This window comes from Channa argus, chromosome 16 (genome assembly GCF_033026475.1).
Source record: "Channa argus isolate prfri chromosome 16, Channa argus male v1.0, whole genome shotgun sequence".
NCBI classification, from domain to species: domain Eukaryota; kingdom Metazoa; phylum Chordata; class Actinopteri; order Anabantiformes; family Channidae; genus Channa; species Channa argus.
Window position 1 is genome coordinate 13,132,866 of NC_090212.1, and position 23,125 is coordinate 13,155,990.

General features: G+C 40.2%; 1 protein-coding gene across 6 annotated transcripts in view; it reads right to left on the reverse strand.

Moving 5' to 3' along the window:
- qkia (QKI, KH domain containing, RNA binding a) overlaps positions 1–17,410 on the reverse strand; it is a 75,522-nt gene extending 58,112 nt beyond the window's left edge. For 4 of the 6 annotated variants that reach the window (XM_067480735.1, XM_067480732.1, XM_067480736.1 and 1 more), the window contains exon 1: positions 16,967–17,409. In XM_067480735.1, coding sequence (XP_067336836.1) covers positions 16,967–17,111 — 145 coding nt within the window. In that variant the 5' untranslated portion in view covers positions 17,112–17,409. Of the gene's footprint in view, positions 1–16,966 lie in introns of all 6 variants that reach the window. The other 2 variants (XM_067480733.1, XM_067480731.1) reach the window with 1 other exon arrangement.
- Between the last annotated feature and the right edge of the window lie 5,715 nt (positions 17,411–23,125).

A 23,125-nucleotide genomic window follows, 5' to 3' on the forward strand; every position in this document is an offset into this window, starting at 1 on the left:
AGTGTTACATAAGAGCTGTAAAGATGTCAAAGAGTCTGAGAAAATCTCTTATCAAAACTGGCAGCAATCTAAATATCTAAAAAGACTAAAAAAGTTTCTATTATGGTAATAATGTATTGTTATAATGCCAAAAATACCATATGAATCAATTTCTCATTCAAATAAAATTTTATGTCCTCATAATGATATACATCACAATAAAGCATGTCTTCGGTAAGTTCAATAAAAACACCCCTTGGGAAGTGGCCAATTCCTTGCATATTCTGGCTGTAATTATTTTACATTTTTAAAAGGCTACAAGATACAGCGATTAGTAAAATGTATGTTGTGCAAAAGAAGCATTTAAGAATGAAAGAATGGAATGGTTTATTCGCTCGTTAATGGCAGCTGCCTTTGGAAGAATGAAGCGCAAGTAGAAATATGAGGTTTACTGCAATTTGTGGTAAAAACATTTTTACAGTTTTAAAGTTTTTATTTGACATTTTATAAATATTGGGTCATATGAAAACAAGATAGTCTCTCCTGTTTCTGATTTATCCTTAGTAAACCCATAGATAGATGAAAGGTTGGTTTTTGCTAAAATTAGTAGAATTACTTATTGGATTATCCAAAATGAAATATTGTATTTCTTAATCAACTACATATTAATCATTTAGGAAGACAAAATATCAAGTCTGGTATGAAAAATAAATAAGCATCACTTTCTCACATATTTGAGAAAAAGGGTGTTTTAAGTGAAGTCAGCCACACCTGCCTATATTAATGTAAATGTTTGCCAAAAAGAAAGGGTTTTAGCAAAAACCTTTATCTTCCTCTCTCACACCAGCAAGTGATTTCAGCTAAGCAATGAAATTTGTGTTTCTGACAGTATTTGCAGAGCTATTAAGCTCTCAGACTAAAATTAGAACAAGGAATCACCACTTTTGATAATATGGAGCCGCTTTATGGGGCTGGGTGCTAGTGGGGGGCACGGTGGCAGCTCAATGAGCCATAGGAGTGCCAGTTTTTGTAGACTCAGTGGGGTCTGCCATAGACTGAGGTAAAACTGGCAGGGAGGGTTGGCTCAATACCATAATGGCTTTCTCTTAATGGCTGCCACAAAGGGCCAATGTTCATTACTCTCTGCATGGGGGACTTCTGACACGATCCTCGGGTGAAATTTGTGATTGCAGCACACACACACGTTTAAAGTTATCCAAGTAAGTGAATAGGCAAGGTGGATAGGTGAATAAACTGTTTTTCTTCTTTCACTCACTCACTCACACACACTTTTAGAAAGCACCAGGGAGTGTTGGCATGGTAGTGAACAAAAAGCCATTTCGTTTTGTAATACTGCTAATTATTGAGAAATTGCAAAAATATTCTAATACAGCACAGCAAATCTAGAGTTCTGTACCAATATTTCCTCTCTCCTCAGTTCACCTTTTAAAGTAGCCCAATACCTCAGCTCAGCTGAAACAGCCAACCTAATACACACAAATGCAGACGCAGGCTCCTTCTCAAATACCAAGCAAAGATAGGCTATTTTACTGCTGCTTTTGCCATCTAAAGGGAGAGCGAGATGTAGCGTTAAATTGGAAGTCACAGCAATAGTCATTTAACAGGCTGGCTTTAAGAGAGAATCCTCATGAGCAGAAAATTGTTTCCCAAATTTGAGAGGATATACTTAGATTGGGGGAAAAATAAATAAATAAATAAAAAACAGGAAAGGATCTGCCTCAACTATCCCACAATAAAATGGAGAAGATCACCATTTACCTCCATGAAGTATAAACTGCACCTTTTTTGGCTGACTGACAAAGGCAGTAAAGTCCAGTGGGAAATTAGTATGAACACAGATGTACATTTTGAGCATTGACGCTAAACGCATTGTGGGATCTCCTGCATCTCACAGGAACTCGTTTTACATACCGTATTTGCCAGGGAAGTCAGATAAATAAACCAAACGAGACATGTACCATGCCATGCTTCTGAAAAACTTCACTTACTTCGACTTAACCAAATCAACTCTACTTTTGTTGAAGTACACACACCACATGTGGTTCTAAAAATACAACCATCCTATACAGCATGGCCTCAGGCATACAAAAATGCATCTGCACTTGCAAAGACAGGCACACCACTTCACCAAAAAGAGAAGGATGCAATAGAAGATGAAACAAAGGATGCATACCATCAGCTCAGAAAGATTCAAGAATACAAGATAAGGAAAAGGAAGAATAACAGGATGAGGAGTCAAGATGCATGCTGATGGAGTGTATCTTGTATGTATTGAAAAGTAGAAGAGCACTCACTACTGCCCCTTGCATATCCTTGTGAAAGGATTGTGAAAAGGGGCATCTTTTTTATTAGCCGACTACCTCGAGGTACTCTAGAAGATTCACATTTCCAGTTTTTTTTATATATTATATATATATATATATATATATATATATATATATATATATATATATATATATATATATATATATATATATATATATATATATATATATATATATATATATATATATATATATATATATTTGTGTATGTGTGTAAGGTTGAAGTCCACACTGTAGACTGCAATTTATAAGATTTAAAAATACTAACCACTGTTTCTCTATTAAGTGTCTACCACTACACACAGCTGCCCACTTTGTAACCAACAATGGCAGGAAAGGTCCAGCTGTCACAAGAGGAAACACGATGGGAAGAAGAGGAAGGAAAGGCGCTGACTGTCAATGTGAATGGAGAAGATAACAAGCACTGTGCTTCCTGTGCCCACCCTTGTAACTAAGGAGAGCAAAGTGCTCACAACCAATGGGGAAGAAAGAAGGGACACCGTCAGATCAAAAGACACATTTGACTTTTTGTCTCGGTGACAAAATCTCTATTTGTAGTATGATTCAAAAGAATATTTTACCCATAATTAAAAAATAATATAATCCCACAAGACCACTATGTTTTGAGTGGGTGTTATATAGGTTAAGGCTATGGGAACAAACTAGAAAATCAGGTTAGGGCCGAGAGTTTTGAGCTGGGCATTTCCATCACAGCCAAATGCCATCATAGGATAAGGCAGCACCTTTATTTTAACTGTAAACACTTGGCAAATCTTCACATCAACTGTGACTCCAGTGATTTTAGAGAGGAACAGATGGGAGCAGCAGGAGCCTGCCAGAAGTGCAGTTTTGTGAATGTCAATAAACAGACTGAAAAAAGTCTTTATCATGATTGGTAGGTTGAAAGTGACAGAATGAGAAACAACCATACTCCTTTCACTGTCATTATTAGGGAATGAGGTCACTTGATTACAACAAAAAAGCATTCATGCCACAAAACTGAGACAGAAATAAACAGAATGGAAACTCCCTTGAAGTTTGTTTTTGTTTACTGGCAATTAACAATCGTTATTTCTGTTACAGACATTCAAATTGTCATCTTCTGTTCAGACAACCAAATTAAAACTGAACACTAGGTATAGCCAAATCAACATGTGGAAAATGATCTGCTTTGGTGACCCTGAACTCACAGGATAAGCCGAGAGGACAAAATAAATAAATAAAAATACTGGGTATAGCAAAGAAGGTGCTTTATGAAACTTACGTTACTCAGAGGCAATAAACATAAAAATGCAGATGCTAAACATGATCACTAAAAAATTTGTTTTTAAATATTTAAAAATTGCATAATTGTTTTATTTTCTAAATTAACAACAGATATTATAAATGAAAAACTGTTACAACTGATGCCAGCAGCCCAGCAAAAGCCTTGCCTTTGTGATTCGTTTTAAATGTCATTTAGCCTTTTATATTTAGCTTATATTTATATTTAGTCATATTTAGATGTTAATAACAGTTTGCCTGAAAGGCACTGATTCAACTCTGTGGTTGCTTTGTGTTCTTGCTAAACTGGATTGCATTTTAATGGAAAAAAGAAGAGCTGAATCACTCTGCATTACTTTAAAGCCTGTTTTACATATGAATTTCGCACATTGTCAGGAGTGGCTTTTCGTACAAGCAATACACAGCAGGAGAGAAGAAGTGTCCTTGCGGGAGAAACTCCGATCGATTTCTGTGTGCGGTGACCACACGCAGGAGGCACAACATGATAGAAAATGTAGGCTGTGTAAAACTGAACTACAACAGCAGTTTACTGATAGAAATGTGAACAATCCATTTACCCATTTGCCCATTTACTCGCATTAAATCCTCCTGACAATTCGGCAGAGAGCAGCGTGCTAAATGCACAAGCTCACACATGATACAGATATTGTACTAGGGGGCTCGAGTGATAAAGTCTAGATAATGTTGAAAGCGTGTCATTCAAGCATTTGCGCTCACATATACACCAACTAAAGCCAACTCCAGGAGAATGTCAGAATTCCAGTTCATGTCTCAAAAGGGACTTTAGATAGGTGCACCCTCAATAAATGAAGTAAACATTATACTGGACAACTACTGTTTAGCAACAACAACAGACAATTCAGCAGCACCACAGATTTATTCATTCATTTTCAACAAGGACTGATACACTCAACCGGGTGGGTAACTTCTGGCACCGCCCCCAGGGGCAACTTTTCCAGCAGCTCTGTGTGCTCCTTGCTTTTTTTTTTCTTCAATAAAAGGATATATCTACTAGGGAGCAGCATGGAGGTGGAGTGGTTAGCACTGCTGTCTCACAGCTAGAACGTTTGAACCCCCTTGCTAGCAGCAGCCTTTTTCTGTGGAATTTTTATGTTCTTCCAGGGAATGCACGAGTTTCCTCGAGATAATCCGGTTTCCTCTTGCAGTCCAAAGACCTGCATGTTAGTTCAAGTAGTGACTAAATTGCCTGTAAGAGTGAATAGTTTCTCTAGGCTGGTTCTGAGATAGACTGGGAAACTGTCCAGTGTCTACCCTCCCCCTATGACTGCTGGACTACGCTCCTGGTATAAGCAGTTACAGATAATGGGTCGATGGTTGTCTGATAAGTTGTATTCTGAAAATCTGAAAGTTGTTTCGGCATTGTTAATAAGTGTTACAGTTGTCTCTTCTCATGCACTGATTGGTGAGCAACCAAACAAAGGGCTCTCTTTAACGGATGGGCACCCATTCAAGTCAAATGTCATGTTAAATGTCCAATCGGCCAAAAAGAAACAGACAAAGGTTGACTAGTGCCATCAGTGAGGGACACATTTCAAAAATTAGGCCAACTGATGCTCAACCCAAAGCTGGCCGACAGTTGACTTGGTGTGTCACGGCCCCAACAGCCAGTCCCTGGGCTGGCTGTTAGGGCCGTGTCACACCCAGGGACAGGGTACACAAACTCATAACACAACGGTTGTTTTGTCTTCTGTCGGTTTTTCATACTGTCCACGGGCTGACATCGCATTTTCATAGGAATTGAATATTACCACCTCGACTGCCTACTGTTGATGGTCTAATTGTAATGTACAAAAAGAAATCTGTTAACTGTCTGGATTGATATACATGGACCTTGCTCACACTGTTCTGGATCAAGCATTTCTGGATAGATTGTGTGGGAGTGTTGGTAGTTAAAAGTCAAACTGGTACATATACTCTGTGTAGCACAAACAGCCCTGGCACTGTTAAAAACAATGAAAAAACGTTTTTGGGTGTCTGATGCAATTTATATTAAGCTAGCTTATCCTGAAGTAGAGGCAATGTAAAGAAAAGAATCTATCTCACTGACGCACTCCTTTCTGTGAGCAGATCACAAGAACAGCTGCTCTTTGGCTGTAAATTTGTTTTGGTCTTGTTGTCCAGTCCTGGAGATCATTTGGTTGATCTGTTTTGTCTGCCAAGTCATGTTGAATGAACCAGTTAGAGCATTTAAAAACAAAGATGCCTGAGGGGCTGTAACAACTGGGTCAGAATGTCAGGAAAGTAAGAGAGGGAAATAGAAAAGGAAGCATTTTCTCTGTCATTAACCAAGCTTACATTACACTTAAGCCTTTAAACATTGATCTGCCTCAAAATGTGTGGATGTAAAGGCTTAACAAATCTGCAATTGCATATACATGTGCACAATTACAACCAGCAGGAACAGACATGTTGGTATCTACCAGGCAGCAGGAATGAGTAAGTGTAGAGCAAAGTGTATGCTAGGATGGTAAACATTGAGAGCTAGACTGATGCAAACTGACAGACAGTGTTGTGGGGCTTTAATGTCACCACTGGTCCTCACATGAAAGAGGCAATGTAGCCCCAAGGTTGAAGTTCTGCCATACACACAAATACAGACTGAAGCTACAAAGGACAAAACAAAAGGAAGAAGAGAGCAAGGACAGAAAAATGTGGAGAAGAATTAGATGAGAAAATAGAAAATGGGAAAAGAAAGACACTGGAGCTGTGGAGTCACCCTGCTAAAATAAATAGGTAAAAATGACAAAGCCAGGAAAAATGAGTCATTCCTTTGGGAGAACAGATACTGATTTTCTTTTCCTCTGGAAAACACTATGATAATGGTGGAACACTCTTCACGCTGTGAGCTAAAATATTTATCACCCATTCTACAAAAGGGATGATAACATAAACAAATGAGAGAGATGTACATGCATCAAAAAGAAAGAAGGAGATAAGAATAAAGACAAATTACATATGTATGTGTGCAACTGGGCTGCAGGTAGAGGGTGGTGATGAGAGAGGAGGAGCAGAGACAGAGCTAAGGTCTGGTTCATTGAAAGTGTCAGACGCTCAATAAAAATAAGGTTGCAGGAAGATCTCCCATCACAAACAGTCTAAAGTCATGTCAGACAAAAACTCTCCAGGAAATAAGAGTAAGTGAGAGGAGTGGAAGTGTCGGGGAGGGGAGAAGAGAGAAGGATTAGAGGGGACAGAGAAAGACAAGTTCATCTCTTGGCAAACTATTCTTCACCTTAAGGAGTCAACAACAGCTGGCATCTTGCTCGTGCCCAGACCTGTTTCACCTGCTGGGTCTACACACCATTCATCGCCAGCTTTCATTAACCTTACCTAAAGGATCACTTACATATAATAAATGTCTCAAACAAGTTATAGTATAAGTGATCACAAACATATCTTACTGAAAAAAATAAGTTCTATAGCAATTTGAGGGAAAACCAACACGCTCAGTAATTTTGGCCTGGGCATGTTCCACAAAAACACACACACACACACACAAAAACACACACACACACACACACACACAAAGCCAGACAGTAGCAGCAATAAAGAAATAAAGCAACACCTTTTAAGGCCTTTTTATGGGCTACATTCCTGCTAGGACATTGAGCCAAGATAGAGGACGTTCATGCCAAAGTGCAAAAGAAGCATCTACAAAGTAGAGAGAAAAGGTCCAAATGTGCCAGTTAGTTGTGCAATTTTCAAATACGTCGATCTGTGAAACGTGAGTTGGGCTAGAAGTTAATGGTACACAACGATTTGGTACCTGGGACAATTTGGGGAATATATATATAAATAAATACATACATACATACACAGTGTGTGGATTTAGTTGTTAAAGGCTAACTAGAGCATGACAATTTAAATATTTGTGTTCTCAAATGACCAGTTATGACTTCAAGACACCACAGAGGTTAGTGAATAAGAAAGTACACTAGTGGAGCAGCTTCTACTCTGCGTATGAGCAAGGGCAGAGCAAAGTTAAGTGTCCCTGTCTGCAGTAGAGAGGAAGCAGACAGCCCAAGTAAAGTCATAGTAACTTCTTAACTCGAGCGGGCAACATATATGTGCTTGTTTGGGTACCTGTCTAAAACCGCTCCGTAAATTAACGATCTATAAGAGTAAATTATCAAAACACTCATCATACGATCAGAAATGTGCAGAAAAGCAATAATTTCATCTTTCCCCACAGTTCCCCATCCACTGTCATGTGTTCACCACAACAAGCTTGTTGGCTAAGCGCTAATTGCTACAAGTTAGCTTACATCCACCTAAAGCTAGAAGTTAGAAAAAAGCTGAATGTGCTTCCCCTAATGCACCAACTGTTCAACCTAATGTGCCACAGGTTCTGGTGGACACCAAGACAGCCACACCAAACAGGACCCTGTAGCTGTCACCCCATCAGCAGCAGAGAGAGGATCAGTAATAGCGACTAGTGATAGTGATTTCATCGTTACATTATTTAAACTAAAGTAAACCATTTACTGAGGAAATGTAGATTGCACAGCATTCCTTCAACTTGAATGGGACAAGCTATTGTTTTAATTATATTGTGGAGACACTTCATATTAGTTTGTAAAACACAGATTACCAGTTAAGATGGGTCTATTTTTGGGGGGCCCTGCAGTGCAATTATATTGAAATATAAATGATTGATGAATTTATATTATGTTATATTATTGTAGCAACCCAAGAGAAAAAAAAAGAGGTCAATCAGCAATAAATAGATATATTTATAGACAAAAGTTAGTTAGATTTTATATTTGGTAGTATATTTATGGCTGTAGCTCAGTTACTAGAGCAGTCGTCTACAAATCACAGGGTCAGTCGTCCAACTCCCAGTCCTCATGGTTAAATGCCAAGTGAACCCCACAGTTGTCCCCAGTGCCTGCTACTTGCTAATAGACTAATAGTAATTGCAGTTTACTACTTGTGCACTACCGTAACCAAATCTAAGCTAGCTACGGCAAAGAAGTTATGATCAGACCCAGACATTTTCGCCACACTACCAGATATTTAGCTTCACCGATTTGGAAAACCACAATAAGTATGACATTTATTGCAACCCTGCTGTCATTGACTACAGTGTCAAAATTATTTTACAGCAACTTAAGAGTTAACCCACATATCAACTGCTGCACTACCAACTGTTTTTTTAACAGTATTTTGTTTAATTTGCTGTAGACAACAATTGTAAGGAAATCAAAAGTAATCCCATTATTATTCACTTGTGATAAAGAGAGGTTTGCAGCAAAAAGCTTTGCACTGGAAGCACATTCCAACCAACACAAATACAAGAAAAAAAAGATCTTCCACATGCTAAAAGACAACTTCACTGTCACTGAGAGTTGCATAAAACACACCACTCAGCAGCTTTATTAATAGTATATTCAGCACTGTAAGTTCTGCTTAGGTAACAAACCAATTGATAACTAAGCTATGCAAAAATGCAACACAGTGTACTGGCTCTATTTGACAGAAAAGAGCAAGGCACTATGTAAATGACCCAGTCTGTCCTATTAAAGCACAAAAAGCTATTGTTTATCATTAGTCCTTGGGGAGAAAGGGGGCAATAAAGGGGTGGCATAGGGAGCTGAGGGAGAAGTCAGTGACCTTCTTCATACCCAAGTAGCTGACCTCATTCACAGCACATAGAAATCCTCTGCCTCCCCCCACTGTTCTTTATCACACATTCCTCCCATCCCTCCAAGCAGCCTTTCCTCGCATTGTTTCTATCAGTAAACACAATTAATCAACAGCACTGATGAGACTCTTTCATACAGATAGCACATTCTTTCCTGACTTTTACCGGTGGGGTTTTAGTCAGTCTTTCATATGTTACACAAGTTGCTAAAGAGGCCCATTGTTTCACCAATCAAATCCTAGTCATACCAAATCCCATTCCAGACACTTGCACTGATAAGGAAAGAGACTTAAGCTTCACAACAAACAGACCATCAGCAACAAACACTAAAAACAAAATGGACAAAAATGTCTTTACAACACTGACTTCATTCATGTGCTGCTATCATCACTTTTGATCAGATGGATTACACATGGGCATAAATTATGTTAAGCAAATCATGTTTTCCATTACAGCACAAGACTGCAGGGCAGACAGCGACTGTAAAAGACAACTGCGCAACCTATGTGTTTCTAGTAGCTTGACAGTAACGGAGTTTCCTTGAGACAGAAAAAACCTGTTCAAGCCATAGAAGCAAAGCTGAATAGTTTGAGGGGGGAGTAGATTAAAAAGTGACTATTCTGTTCAACATTGCTTTGAGAAATCTGTGTACTTCCTCCTAGACATCGGCACGTATTGTGTCGTTACAAGCAGAGAGCACAAAACAAGTTAAGCAAGATGTTGCTGCTTTCAACCCCCACTAATCCGATGACTCAGCCAATAGCATCTAACTACAAGACTCCACAGACTGACAGGGGCAACTGGTGGTAGGGTGGGCAGATACAGTCGGTAGAAAGATTGCACACTTGATTAACTGCAGAGGAATTAGCTTTTTTCCTCTTAACATCTCAAACTTGTACATTAACACAGCAAAAACAAAATGTTTAGAGGCCACTTTCTGGGTAAAGGCCTTGCTTCTGCTTCACACTTAACACATTTAGCATGTGATCAAACCTGTTACACTCTTTCAAAATACACTTCATGAAATGATGCACCAAAGGCAGGTCACTGCTTGTCAAAGATGTTTTTCAGTTTACCAAAAATAATCTGTTTTCTTGTAAAACATCAACACATTCAATTTAAAATGTTTAAGTAAAGCATTTATAAAAGTGAACCATATGTAAATAATTGTTTAAGAACGAAAAGGTTGAAGAGGTTTCCTAAAGGTAAAACTAATACATATTTCAGTCTGAGATGACATACGACCAGGATAATGGAGTCCTCTATTAATCATTACTGCTATTACCCAAACCTCAAGTTTATCCTAAAAATATTTCCAGTTGTTGCAACAATGTTGACAAGCCTTTTTTGCCAACTTTGTATTCTCCTTAATGCTGAAATAAAATGAAAATGCAGATAAAAGTTTTAGACGAAACAATCAGGATTTATTACTGTAAAAACTGGACATTAGAAAAAAAAAGTATAATGCAACTGCAGTTTAACTGGGTAGACAACCACATGAGTGGTAAAGCTTAATGTTAAAGCATGTGGTGCAAAATAAAAATAATACCTCACTAAAAGGAGACTCAATACCTTTTGCCACCTCACTTTCTGTGGCCCTTCTGAAAGGTTACGGCAGCACCGCCTGCTATTGCCAAGCCTAAAAGACACAACACACGCTGCTGTGGGACAGGTAAATTATTCATCTTTGATTTATCGTCCAGCCTGTGACTAGTGACAAACGAAGACAGTGCTGGCAAACGGCTTGGACTAGGGGTTTGGGAGAGAATGAGCAAAAGATGACGCAAAGAAGCTGGTGAAATAAGGGTTAGTGTGTCACAAATGAGAAGGTTTAGGAAAACATTTTTGGACTTCATACAAGTGGAATAGAAGATGCTATTTCCAGCATTGAAATACAGCAGATAATTACAAATTAAACATTTAACAATCCTCAAAGTTTGTATGCCTCACTTTGAATGGTATTCTATTTAAGCAGAGCTAAGACACACTATGAAAGAGTGTGGGGGGAAAAACACAAGGCTGTAGGTTAAGTGGTCTGACTATGCTCCCGGTAAAATTCCTGAGCTGGCTGCCAAAGCTCTTATGCCATTCCTCCTCTGAAAGGAGAGAGAAAATGAATGCAGAGGGGTGGGTGACTGAGAGGAACAGAGAGAGTATTCAGTTAATTTTTGTTTCACCTCCTTCCTACGATAAAATTGGGAAGGAAGCTGGATACGGTGACAAATGTTGCTGGAATTATTCCAGAGAAACCTAACTGTTAGATATTATATCTGTTGTAACATTTCGAAGACTTAAAAAATGAAAACAGCGAACCAGCGAGTGAATAAGTCACACGATTATAAGCAAGGGGGGTGGAAGAGATATTTGAAGCACTCAAAGAATGTAACAGGGTGGGGCCCATACTTCTAACAGAGAAATACTGTATGCGTCGTTTGTACACACAAACGTGTGGAGGAGGGATGAGAGATTATTAGTGATGTAATCAAATTAGTTAAGAGAGAGCTCAGAGAAAGACCTCTCCTCTGTGTGAAGTGCAAGAAACAGCTCCCCTGTTTCTCTATTTATCTAACCATAATTCAAACTACTGACCCCCCCCTCCAGAATCCTTTCCTGTCTAAAACAAACGTTACCCTCCATGGATGTTTTTGAATGAGACACAACAGGGGAATTGTATTTAAAAAAAACTTGGGTCAAGGGCAATGGGTTGTTTTTTAAAACGGAATAGACAACCCATCTGTTGTGACATAAATGTTACAACATTCCAGAATACATCTTCCTCTAATGTCGTTCGTCATTATCTGGTGCACAAACAGACAGAAACACAGCTCTAGTTTTAACAAAAACCCCACAGTAAAATTCCTCTAGGAAATTCACTGTGCATCTGGTTACCGTTTTCACCATCAATTTTAATGGGACTGCTCTGTTTTAACGCTTGAGGAATAACAAAATAGTTAGATAAAACTGCCTCTGGCAATGTGTTGTGTAACAGCCAGCAGTAATAGAAGGGAAGACACTTTGTTTTGGTGACAGATAGTCAGATAGTCAGTTAGGCAGTCAGGGTAAGGCAAGGAGACAAGAGGCCCCCGTAAAGGCAGCCGTGATAAGGAGGCCCCGGCACACACGGGATTTAGGCCTGAGATAAGAGCCCAGAACTGTCGCTGGATAACTTTATCACACAGCAACTGCTGTGGGTGGCACTGCTGGGGCTGGAGTGGGGCCAGGGGAGCAAGATGGGTCCAAGGTTTAAGTCAGAACAGGGACTGACGCTCATACAGTCACTGCGGTGGGGCTACTGGATAGCAGAGGCGCATCAGAAAGAAGAAAGGCAAAGCAACCCTGAATCTTGCCACAACCCCTACACCTCACCCTGTCAAACTTTTGCCACCACCTAATTTATTACAAGGGAGGAAAGACTGAGACAGAGGGCATGAAAGAGAGGCCGACAGAGTACGGCAGCACAAAGCGTTCAATTCTGCGTCCTCACTGGTGGCAACAGCTCAGTAAACCAGCTCACAGAATGGCTCTGTGTTAATTAAATTCCGGTTTATAAGTGGTGCTTTAAAAGAGAACGTGGGGAGAAAAGAAAAGGCTGGGTGCGGGAATAAAACAGGTTTCTGCTTGCAACAACAGTCCCGGCCCCAAACCCCCAATTCTCTCTACCTGTCAGTCTCTATCTGTGCTTTCTAACAGTTCCAAGTGGTATTTTACTTTCTGACTTAAGGTCAATTTTGATAGCTAAACTGATTGTGTTTCAGAGGTTAGTGCAAGTCTAAATCTGTGCCAAGTAATGCCAAGGGGTCTGCCATCTGCAACACAAACCAAACGTAAAAAAAAAGTGTCAGAAACATGAGACAGAAAACCCAACACAGACTTCTAACATTTTCCTGTTCATCTGTAAATCTGTTTTCTAAACATCTATTCCCAAAGGATCAGTTCTCTACAAAGGCACCACAGTGGTACAGCAGACATGTTGTCCTCCAAACGCTGACAGGTCTCCTGGGAATGTCCTGGTAAATCATGACACACAGAGACAAACAAGCAGACAAAAAAAAAACTGTATATGTAAAGGGGGACACTGTAGCCAGGAACAAACGGTACGATGCACCACATGACTCCACTAACTAACAAATAGATTAAAAATTAATCTAATTATACTAGCAGTGCAAAAAAATTAACCTTTAAGAAAGACTAAGAGTTAAGAAGAGTTTGGAAAAAATGTCTTTTATTCTGTTTCCCATAAAAACACATGCCACACTTCACGACACAAAAAACGAAAACAAAAAAACACCTCCCTTTTGTTTATGCTTCACTACCTTACAACAGCGCTTGCACTTCACTACTAGGAGGCACCTCTAGATGTTTTATGGGGTGTGTCCTCCTGCCAAGAGAAAATATAGCAATTTGAAGCAGCTTGTTGGCTGGCAGATTGTAAAGAGAAATAAAAAAAACCCATAGCAGGTGTCACCTCAGGGAGATGAACAACTGCAACGCAAGGGGATTTCAAAAAGGGGTCTGTCACAGTCAGCCAGACTGACCTTGAGAGACTACATTTGGACGACATTTTGGGAATGTAATGGCATGTCCATGAACACATGACACAAGCAGTTGTCACACACAAGAATGATGCCGGCCTTCTTCCACTCGGTAAAACTGCCTTGTAGAAATGCACAAAACACTAAGTGGGTAACGGAGACATACAGTTTTGGGGACGGTGTACTCTACAGATGGACAATTTTATAAGCGGTATGTGCAGTGAGCTCCGACTACTTAGATTATTGCTCTTCTAAGTTGCACAAACTCTTGAAAATTGAAGCTATTAGAACTGTTCAGTCACTACTACAGCTATTAACCAACATCATCAAAAGAAAAGTGCTTTCGTGCTGACTATATAAACAATACAATAACATCCGACCCACAGGAAACAAGTGGGCCACTGCTTTGTGTACAAAGTACAGTATTAATTTCCTTTATTTTTTGTAATTAATTTTCATTCTTTGAAAATTTCACAACGATTGGTTACATTTCTATCTCTGTTTGAGCATCATTGGATTTCAAGTAGCAGCTGCTTTCGCCTTGTTGGCTTGAAAAGACACCCACTTTTAATTATGACAAAACAGACTGAGAAATCTCCTATACCTGCAACACACTGAGGAAACAACATCATATACCAAACACAATAACTTTGTGGATCCACCACAAAACCACAAGATTCTTTTCTGGAGTCTATCCTGTCTGACTACAAGTTGAAGCTGAAAGTTTATCAATACTGCTGGAAAAGAGCATATTAACAAAACATGCCCCATCAAGATTTTTTTTAACTAAATTCAATTTTGGCCAAAAATTGCAATGTTTACTAATTTAATTATTATTTTTCACAATACTACTCTTATCAATTTCTTGTCTCCTTTTCGTATCAACAAACAAAACAAGGTTCATTCAGCGTTTTTGCATTTGGCTATTCCTGGGTCGGTCAGTTTACACACATCAAAAATCACATCAGATTATCAGCAGTGTCCAAAGGGAAGAGCAAAACAAACAGCCTCTAACAAGAACCAGACAGTGAGCCTAGTCTCCTCTGCACCAGGCTGCCTTTCATCACACACACACGCAATTTTTGGCAGCAGGGTAAAGTTTGGGGTGGTGCTGTGGAAACCCTTGTAAATCTTAAATGAGTGAGACTGCTAGACTGAAGCCGCGAAGCCATGAATGTCCCAGACAGGATTTCTGAAACACCAGATGAAAGAACCTCTAAACAGTTCACTAGGGTTTGGGAAAGCAACAGTAAAGGGGAGTGGAGATGAGTGTGCTTCCTGACTCTTCCCTAAATGAAAATATTAACACACCCATTAGTCCCAGTTGATTTCAATACAACAAATGACTCTACTAGAATTTAAAAAATTCATAAGACCTTTTTGGTAAAGCATTTACCACACATGGTGAGTAAGACAAATGTTATGTTCCATGACAAAGTCGGACTGCAAAAGGGGTAGAATGCTGCCGGGAAATTTTGTCACTGTCTTGCCTCTTCTTTAATTGTTACACTTTAGTAAGTCTAATCTTAGTTTATTAATTTTAATTGGAACTTCAACTGAACCATTAATTTCTCCAGATGTTCTAGAATATACAAACAGAGTCTGCGTTTAATAGGTTCAGAGTGGTCCACCAGTGGCATCAAAATAACACTTGGGTTTAGGTTAAATACAGTATATGTACTTTATGCACTGTTGCACACAAATCTTTTGTTTTTTTGCCTTGTTGTATTCTTCTAGCTGAAGAACTTAGGGAAGAAATAGTACACATGTAATAGAGCAGCTTCTTGCTGATCATCTTGCCTATCAAGCATTTAAAAAATCTCTGCAGACCGGTTTAACAGGTAGATACGACAGAATCTATTAATCCAGACATGATGCAACCGAAACTGGTCGCTACGTCGTATGTTATCTGTGAGGAAACTGGTCATCTATGCCCCAAAAGGAGACGGAGTGTTAGCTTTATTCATCAACGTGTCATGGTGCCCAGTCCGACACCGTGGGGACAAGCTACCAGGAGGCTGTGGCGCACCCTAGTGTCCCCAGCTCCGTTACATAAACACGGGTCCAACCGTTCGCTAAGACCAGCTTTTTTTATGGACACTAGCAACACAAACCCGGCACCGCACCTTGTGCCAAAACACGGAAATTCAATGTAGACAGACAAAACCCGTCTGGACGGCGGCGCCGACAAAACGCGACGCAGCTTTGGCAACGTTAGGGCACGTTTGACTGGCAAAAGCACGACGACTGCAGCACCGGGGAAATTAAATAATCGACAGAAGTGTATCCTCACTGGAGGAAGACCAACAAAAACAATGTCCCCTTTTGATGGAAAAGTTAGACGGGTTTGAATAATCTTCGTACACTCCCCCTCCCAGCAGCAACTCGCTGGCCATTGTTTGGGCAACAAGCAGACACATTCCACCGTGCCTTAAAGCTCGGCCGCTGGGCAACAACTAACACCACCCTTGTAACAAATATATATTATTTTTAAAAGTCAGTCTTTGTAGCGCTTCTTGACGTGAAGTGTCTCAAATGCTATACTAACCGGTGAAGTGTTTACTAGGAGACGTAGCTAAGTTAACGCTACGTTTTTGCTGCCTTAAAGAGTTTAACGGAACGCAGACACCCAAACTCGCTAGCTAAAAATGTGGCTAACCCGAGCTAAATTGCTGGGGAACATGTGGAATCGGACACCGTCTAAATTCATTAAGATTCGGATTTGATTGAACAACAAGCGTGTTGCAAAACTTCTACGTTAACGTTTTTGCCACTATATCAACGATGGTAGGTCGTTCAGTTTTTTGTTTTTTTTTTTAAGTCCGTGAGAAAGTTTTCGTCTTGTCGCCTCAAAGTCAGGAGTGCAGTTAGTTAAAACTCTGCACGCCTGGCGTAAGCAACTCCGCGTATGTGGTCTAGGAATAAAAACTCTCGGCATAATGTTGGATTTGTCGCTCAAGGCGCGATCTATTGCTTTAAGGAAGTTAAAAGTCTTACTGCGCCTGCCGAGGCCAACAATAACAGGGTACACAACCCCAATGTACAGCTGAATTTCGCTAACGTTATGCAGCAGGGACGCCCAGCGAAGCCGTGCCGAGTCCGGACTGCGCTGCGGTCACGCTCCTACCCCCCACCCCCCACGGCTCCAGACTGCCACTTACCTTCATCGAGAAGCCTTTCCAGGTGTGTGAAGATGCCGCAGAGATTTGGCAAACTGGTCATAAGCTTCTTCTCGTTTAATAATTGCATCAAATAGTCGGGACTCGGCCTCGGTCGCTCCTTCACTTCGACCTCTCCGACCATCATCTTTGCGGCGAGAACGAATAACAAACCACCGCGAAACACAGAATCCTGTTTTAGGAAAAGGAGAAAAAAACGAAAAAGGGAAGAAAAAAAACTTGCGTCTCCAATCCCTCGCTTCCCTCCTCCTTGTGAGTAGAAGACTCTGTTAACCCCCCTAAGAAATCAGGTTTGGTTTGTTCTTGTTGTTTGAGTGGAGAGGGAACAAAAAAGAAACCGTTATCTCCCTTCCAGAGACTCGTGCGCCGTACTCTCCTTTACACCGTGTGCGTTCGGGGACGTTCGATTCTACCACTGTAGGCGCGAGAGCCTGTTCCACCGGAAAGGGTCCGTCCTCCCGAGCGCCCATTGGCCAGCTGAGCTTTACAGAAGGCATGGCAATACAGCCAATAAGCGCTCAGATCGAATCTACAGGGGCGGCGCGGGGTGGGTTGCTAGAATGATTGACATAAATTCCGGCCAATAGTATGCATCACACAAGAACTCGTCTGTAAAGTGTTGTCAACACTTTTACTTCTTTCTCCTTTTTCTCATTAATAACAACGTTATACCCGCTCAGATTTAATTGTTTACCAGTATTATGGGGCAGTTGTCACTAAACTCAAGAATCAGCAGCTGACTCCTGCTTAAGTTGCACGTTGTCATTTCTGAGCTCTGATTTGAAAGGAAAACAATTCAGTCCAAGAAGCCTGTATTACATATTGTGTATGAGTCATCATAGGTATTTACTTTTTAGGCTAGCTAGTACGTTTGTTAGTTTTATTTTATGTGAAAGTCATATACAATGTGTAATAATGCGATGTATTCACCCACACAACTATCTCACACATACACATACACACACACACACACACACACACAAATTAAAAAGAGCTAATAAAGGTTTACATTTTCTCAGACAAGCAAGTGTCTCTTACTTCAAGCTGTGTTCATTCCAGTCATTCTGGTACTAACATGCATAGTAGTGGAAACCAGTCTTCCCCAGTTCAAAGTTTTAAAACCACTCTCTTCTATGATCTGTCTGATTCCAAGCAGCAAAATAAATACTGCCAAGTCAGTGGTTCATTTATGTCTTTTGATCTGGTAACACCCACTTCTTTCTGTTTTTACATTTCCTTTCTCGTCATAACATTAATTTTGTTAACCTATGCATGTGATTTAAATTAGTCTTTTCCAATTAATAACTTCAATGTCAGTTCCAGATGGCTTTATGTTTTTTCCTTTACAGTGAACTAAAAGGGTCAACAATGGTGCAGAAGGTTTTGCAAATCATCTAGTAACCTTATTTTGAAAGTGTCTGAGGTGTAGAGACCTTTCAGCCATAGAATTGTCACTTCGGAGTTGTAAGTATTGTCGTATGGAGAAAGAATTAAAAAATCCTTTGTTACACAAAATCATTGGTACAGTCCTTCGTGTATTGATCCAGTATGACAACATTGAAGCATACTTGAATTAGCACAGCCTTATTTATCACTTAGATGTTACAAGGTCTGGTGTAAGTCTATGTTTTACCAATGAAATGAATGCGTCTACTAATGGTCTACTGATCTGGTTTGAATAATCATGTGGGTTGAATGTGTTTTCAGTCTCCTCCTTTTTACACATACTTTGTGTAATAGAAGTATCATACCACCATAGAACAGCCTATGAATCAGACTGATCATAGATTTTATGTGTGGGCTTCACATTAAGGTGCTCAAATATGAAATAAATAAATAAATAACCAGTGCAGTCCATATCCTGCAAGACGCCTATTGTTACTCAAGGCCTGTACATCTTGTTATCTGTCTTGGGACCGATTGATCACCGCTCCAGTGATCAATAGAGCCTTTTCATTGCCCTGTCCTTGGGAGGACCTTTCTACATATCCTCAGAAGATTAACATCCCTGATCAATGGAACACACACAAACCAGCTACCTCTGGTTTCTCACATCCTGCTTAGTGTGAAAATAAACCACGACTGGTTCGTTTTAATTTTAACAGCTGTTGGCTAAGGGGGGGTCCAGCAAAATCTGAGCCCTGACCTTGGGCCCCTATTCAATTTGTCCACTTACTGCTCACCCACTCATGTCTTTGTAAAGTAGTCTCCACGCTGGGTGCATGACTGCTCAAACAGCTGCACTATGACCCTCTGGCTTCAGTTTGTTGCCACTGTTTTAGTATAGAGGACAGAAGAATCCATGCTTTTTAAAATTTGTGTAATATTTTAAATACATTAATCGAACTAAACTAACTAAATCTGGTGATGTCATTGGACAAATTATGAAGTCAATCAAGTATCATTGCTCAAGGGACACATATCAAACACTCACAAGGTATACAAAACTTATACCCTCGTATAAAAATAATAATATGGATTCCCACACAAATAGGTGTGATTAGTCCGCCAGATAACAACATTTTGGAGCACAACAGGTGACAGCAGCTTCCACATTAAAGCAGGAGGACAGATAATGTTGCCTCAAGGACTAGTGCAACACATTTACTGTCTGTCCTTCAGCCAGCTTCCACCTAGAGCTAAAGTACGTTGTTTTCATAGTTATTGTCAAATTTTGGTTGAGTCTGGGACAAACCAAATTACGTTAGACCAGTTCTTCAAAGACAAATGCTTTGCACATCTTAGATTAACTGGATTACTTTGCAAGGCTGTAAGAACATTGGTGTGAAGAGGAGGCTCTTTTCTTCGTATTGCTCCAAAATATGTTGGAACCACTTACTGAAACCACTTAAGAAATGCTCATTTAATCAAGCATGTGCATGGTTGAATTTAACTGCCTAATGACATGCATATCTATTGTCTTCTGCAGTGTCTTGTATTCACCATTTGATTGTCATAATTTCAATTTCAGGGACTTTAGTAGAACACGTGTACTGAGGTTTTCATATAATAGCTTGTCATTTGCACTGCCACCAATTACATGGGACATGCAATATTAGTCCTGTTGTCCAATCGGTGTGCAGTATCAGTGCGCTTATCTTAAAGCCACAATGATAAAACATCCCTTGAAGTCAAACGCTGATAAGGGATTTTGGTGGATAAGAGTAACTAGATAGGCAGAGGGAACGAGAAACCCATATTTCATGTGACTTGTAGATAGCTAAATTGTTCATGGTGTTGACTTTATGTTTCTCTTTTTCTTATGCGTTCCTTCTTTGAATTTAGGCGATGGGAAAAGTCACAGTCTTCTTGCATCAAAAAGAATCTGGCATTTATTCTGAGCTTTGAAAATGGGGTTAGTTCTTATCTCTAACGGTATGCATGGTAATTTACACCTTGCCTAGCACTCGTTCTTCTGAGTTGGGTCACATGCAGCTTCTGTGTGTGTGTTGATATGTGGGCAAAATCGCATCACAGAGTTAAAGCAAGAGAGAAAGACACATCAATAGACAGGCAGAGTGTACCTAAATGTGTGTGTGTGAGTCTGTGCATGCCTGGGTCTTCTGACAGCCCGAGAGTAAACTGAAACGATATTAATCCTCCCTTATGCTCTCCCTGCCCTTGTGTTTTCGTCATTTTTAATAACACGGTTTCTATTCAACAATTAATCCAATTAACAAGAATCCAGATAATTAATGAACATGCATTTAGCCTCTTTTGAAGAGCGGCTGTTAGCTCACTCACAATGAGCTTTGAGAGCGCCCTGGGTTCTCAACTGAAAGTATGCTGGTGGAGACAATGGGGTCCTCCGTATGGGGCCCTGTAGCTGGTTGCAGCCTGCCTCGGGGGCCACAGCAGCGAGAAAGTGAGTGAGAGCTGGTGACTCTGTCGAGGCAATGCTGCCTGCGATAACAGCTGTGGCTCTGGAGGAAGCCCATGGGCTTTGATAACACATAAATAAAAACAAGAACAATGTCTTTCCTTTTTTTTTTTCCTTTTGACTTACAAGTTTGGAGACTATGGGGAAAAAGTGCTGGAAGAATCTGGGTCATTTACATTTTGAGGAAGGTGTGAGCACAGCCCAACAGAAATAAATGTCTTTCTAGCAACCACAGAGCATATACAGAGCATATACAGAGAAATACATAATGTACCTATTATTCATTTTAACTCATATCATAAACATGACATGACAAATGCTCTATTCCTGCTTATGTGGATGTGTTCATGCTCCGCTGCACTTGTTTGTGTGCGCTTGTGTGTGTCCATTTGTTATTGTCTTGGACTGTACATTATTTATTTGTTTTCAAATCACCTGAAGTGAGAATTGTAGGTAATAACGAGGAGAAGAAAGGATCTGTAAGTGAAACTGACGGTGGGACTAGTTTCAGTTTAGGAGCGTTTTGCGTATCACATCTTTCAAAAGTTGTATATTTACCGAGCTATAAACATCTTTGCAAGCAATGATTTTAAATTTTAAAAAATCTGATCAGACCCATTTTGTTGACATCTAGCTGTGTTGCCATTAAACTGTGGCTATGGTTACGTCACAGTCATTAAATTCAACGACTGATCAACATCGCAGTTCAGCTGCACATGAGCAGCTCACATGAACATGGTTAACAGGTTTATGAGCTGAAATTAAATCCCAGTTTTATGCTCATTCAGTTGTCTGACAACAAAAAACAAGAAGTTATATGTAAATGAGAGCAACTAAACTGTGGTTGGTTGCACTAAAACATTTATTAGGTGCTCATGGAGAGCATAAAGAGATATGGCTGAGACAGTCCTTTCCAAATGTTGGTTGTTATTAACGAATGTGTTGTTTACCAACCAGATGAAAGAAAAGAAAAAGTGGACGTGGAGCTGTTTTGAAGGAAAACAAACGGAAAATCATTTAGCAAGAAAAACGAACTAATTCTTATTGTGGACAGAACTGGTTGCCCTGGATCAAAACCATCTCTGGAGGGTAGGGAGCCCACAGTACATCATGCTATATTTGGCGAGTACCTGCTGAGTGGTTTACAGAGTAAAGGAAAGGGGTACAAAAAAAAAAAAAGCATTTCACATTGTTCACACAGTGCAGGTTATATTTTAAAAAAGAAGCATCAGCATTTCAATGTGGAGCAGCATATGGAAAAATCTATTACAGTTCAATCTTAAGATGCAACTGTTTCCAATAATGCATTGTACGCTCGCCACCCCACTCTCATGTCTCATTCTCTATTTTGTTAAAGGTCACCTTGGGTGTTGTCGTAGCCTAAATGCTCTAGTGGTTTGGCAAACTGGTGACAGAAGCGCCTGTTGGCTTGCCTGTTGTTGCCTGTACGAGTGGTGGACAGCTGGGGCCACTTGTGATAGAAGGCTGTGATGGGAAAACGCCACCTCCAAACTCCCGACTCAAACACGCTAATCATCAATCAACAGGTGGAAATAAACCAAATCACACAATCACCCAATCCTCCTTCCTCATTCTGTCCCTCGTGGAGAACATACCGGTGTCAATATGGCTTAAAGAAGTCCAGCTGATGCAAAATCTGTCCCCGCCAATTGTTAACAGTGTGGATCCATTCCTGCTCCTACACAAGATGCCTGCATTTGTTTACTCGCTCGCTCGCCTGCTTGTGCGCGCCTGCCAGCCCGTAGCAGGGAAAGAAATGAGTGTTTCTGAGCGATAAGACCTGTAAGAGAGGAAGTGGAGGAAGAAGAAGTCAGAAAGTGGGAGAAGGAGAGTGACAGAGAGAGAAGCAGAGAATCCGCATTGATCACATCTGTTCAGACAAGGATTGATCCTCTGGTGTGGTCTATTTTGGGGGCACTGACAATCACACGCATAAGCAAAGATGAGAGAATCACTCACAAACCGAAATAGTGCATCAGGATGTGAGATTTTAGCTGACTTTATTAATATTTAAGGGGAGCTTTACAGAACACTGCACAAGGAAAACAAATATGAGCTTCTCTTTCAAAGTGTTTACATTATTCTTCCACTCTTGAATTGAGCCTGTGAATCAGACACCTGGCATATGGAGAGGCAGATAGATAAATCTCCATTGTGCTGTCCTCTCTTGCACATGCTCAGTAGCTCCTTGGACAAGCGTGGAGCCCGCTAGACAGACGCGAACAAGACGAATCATTCCC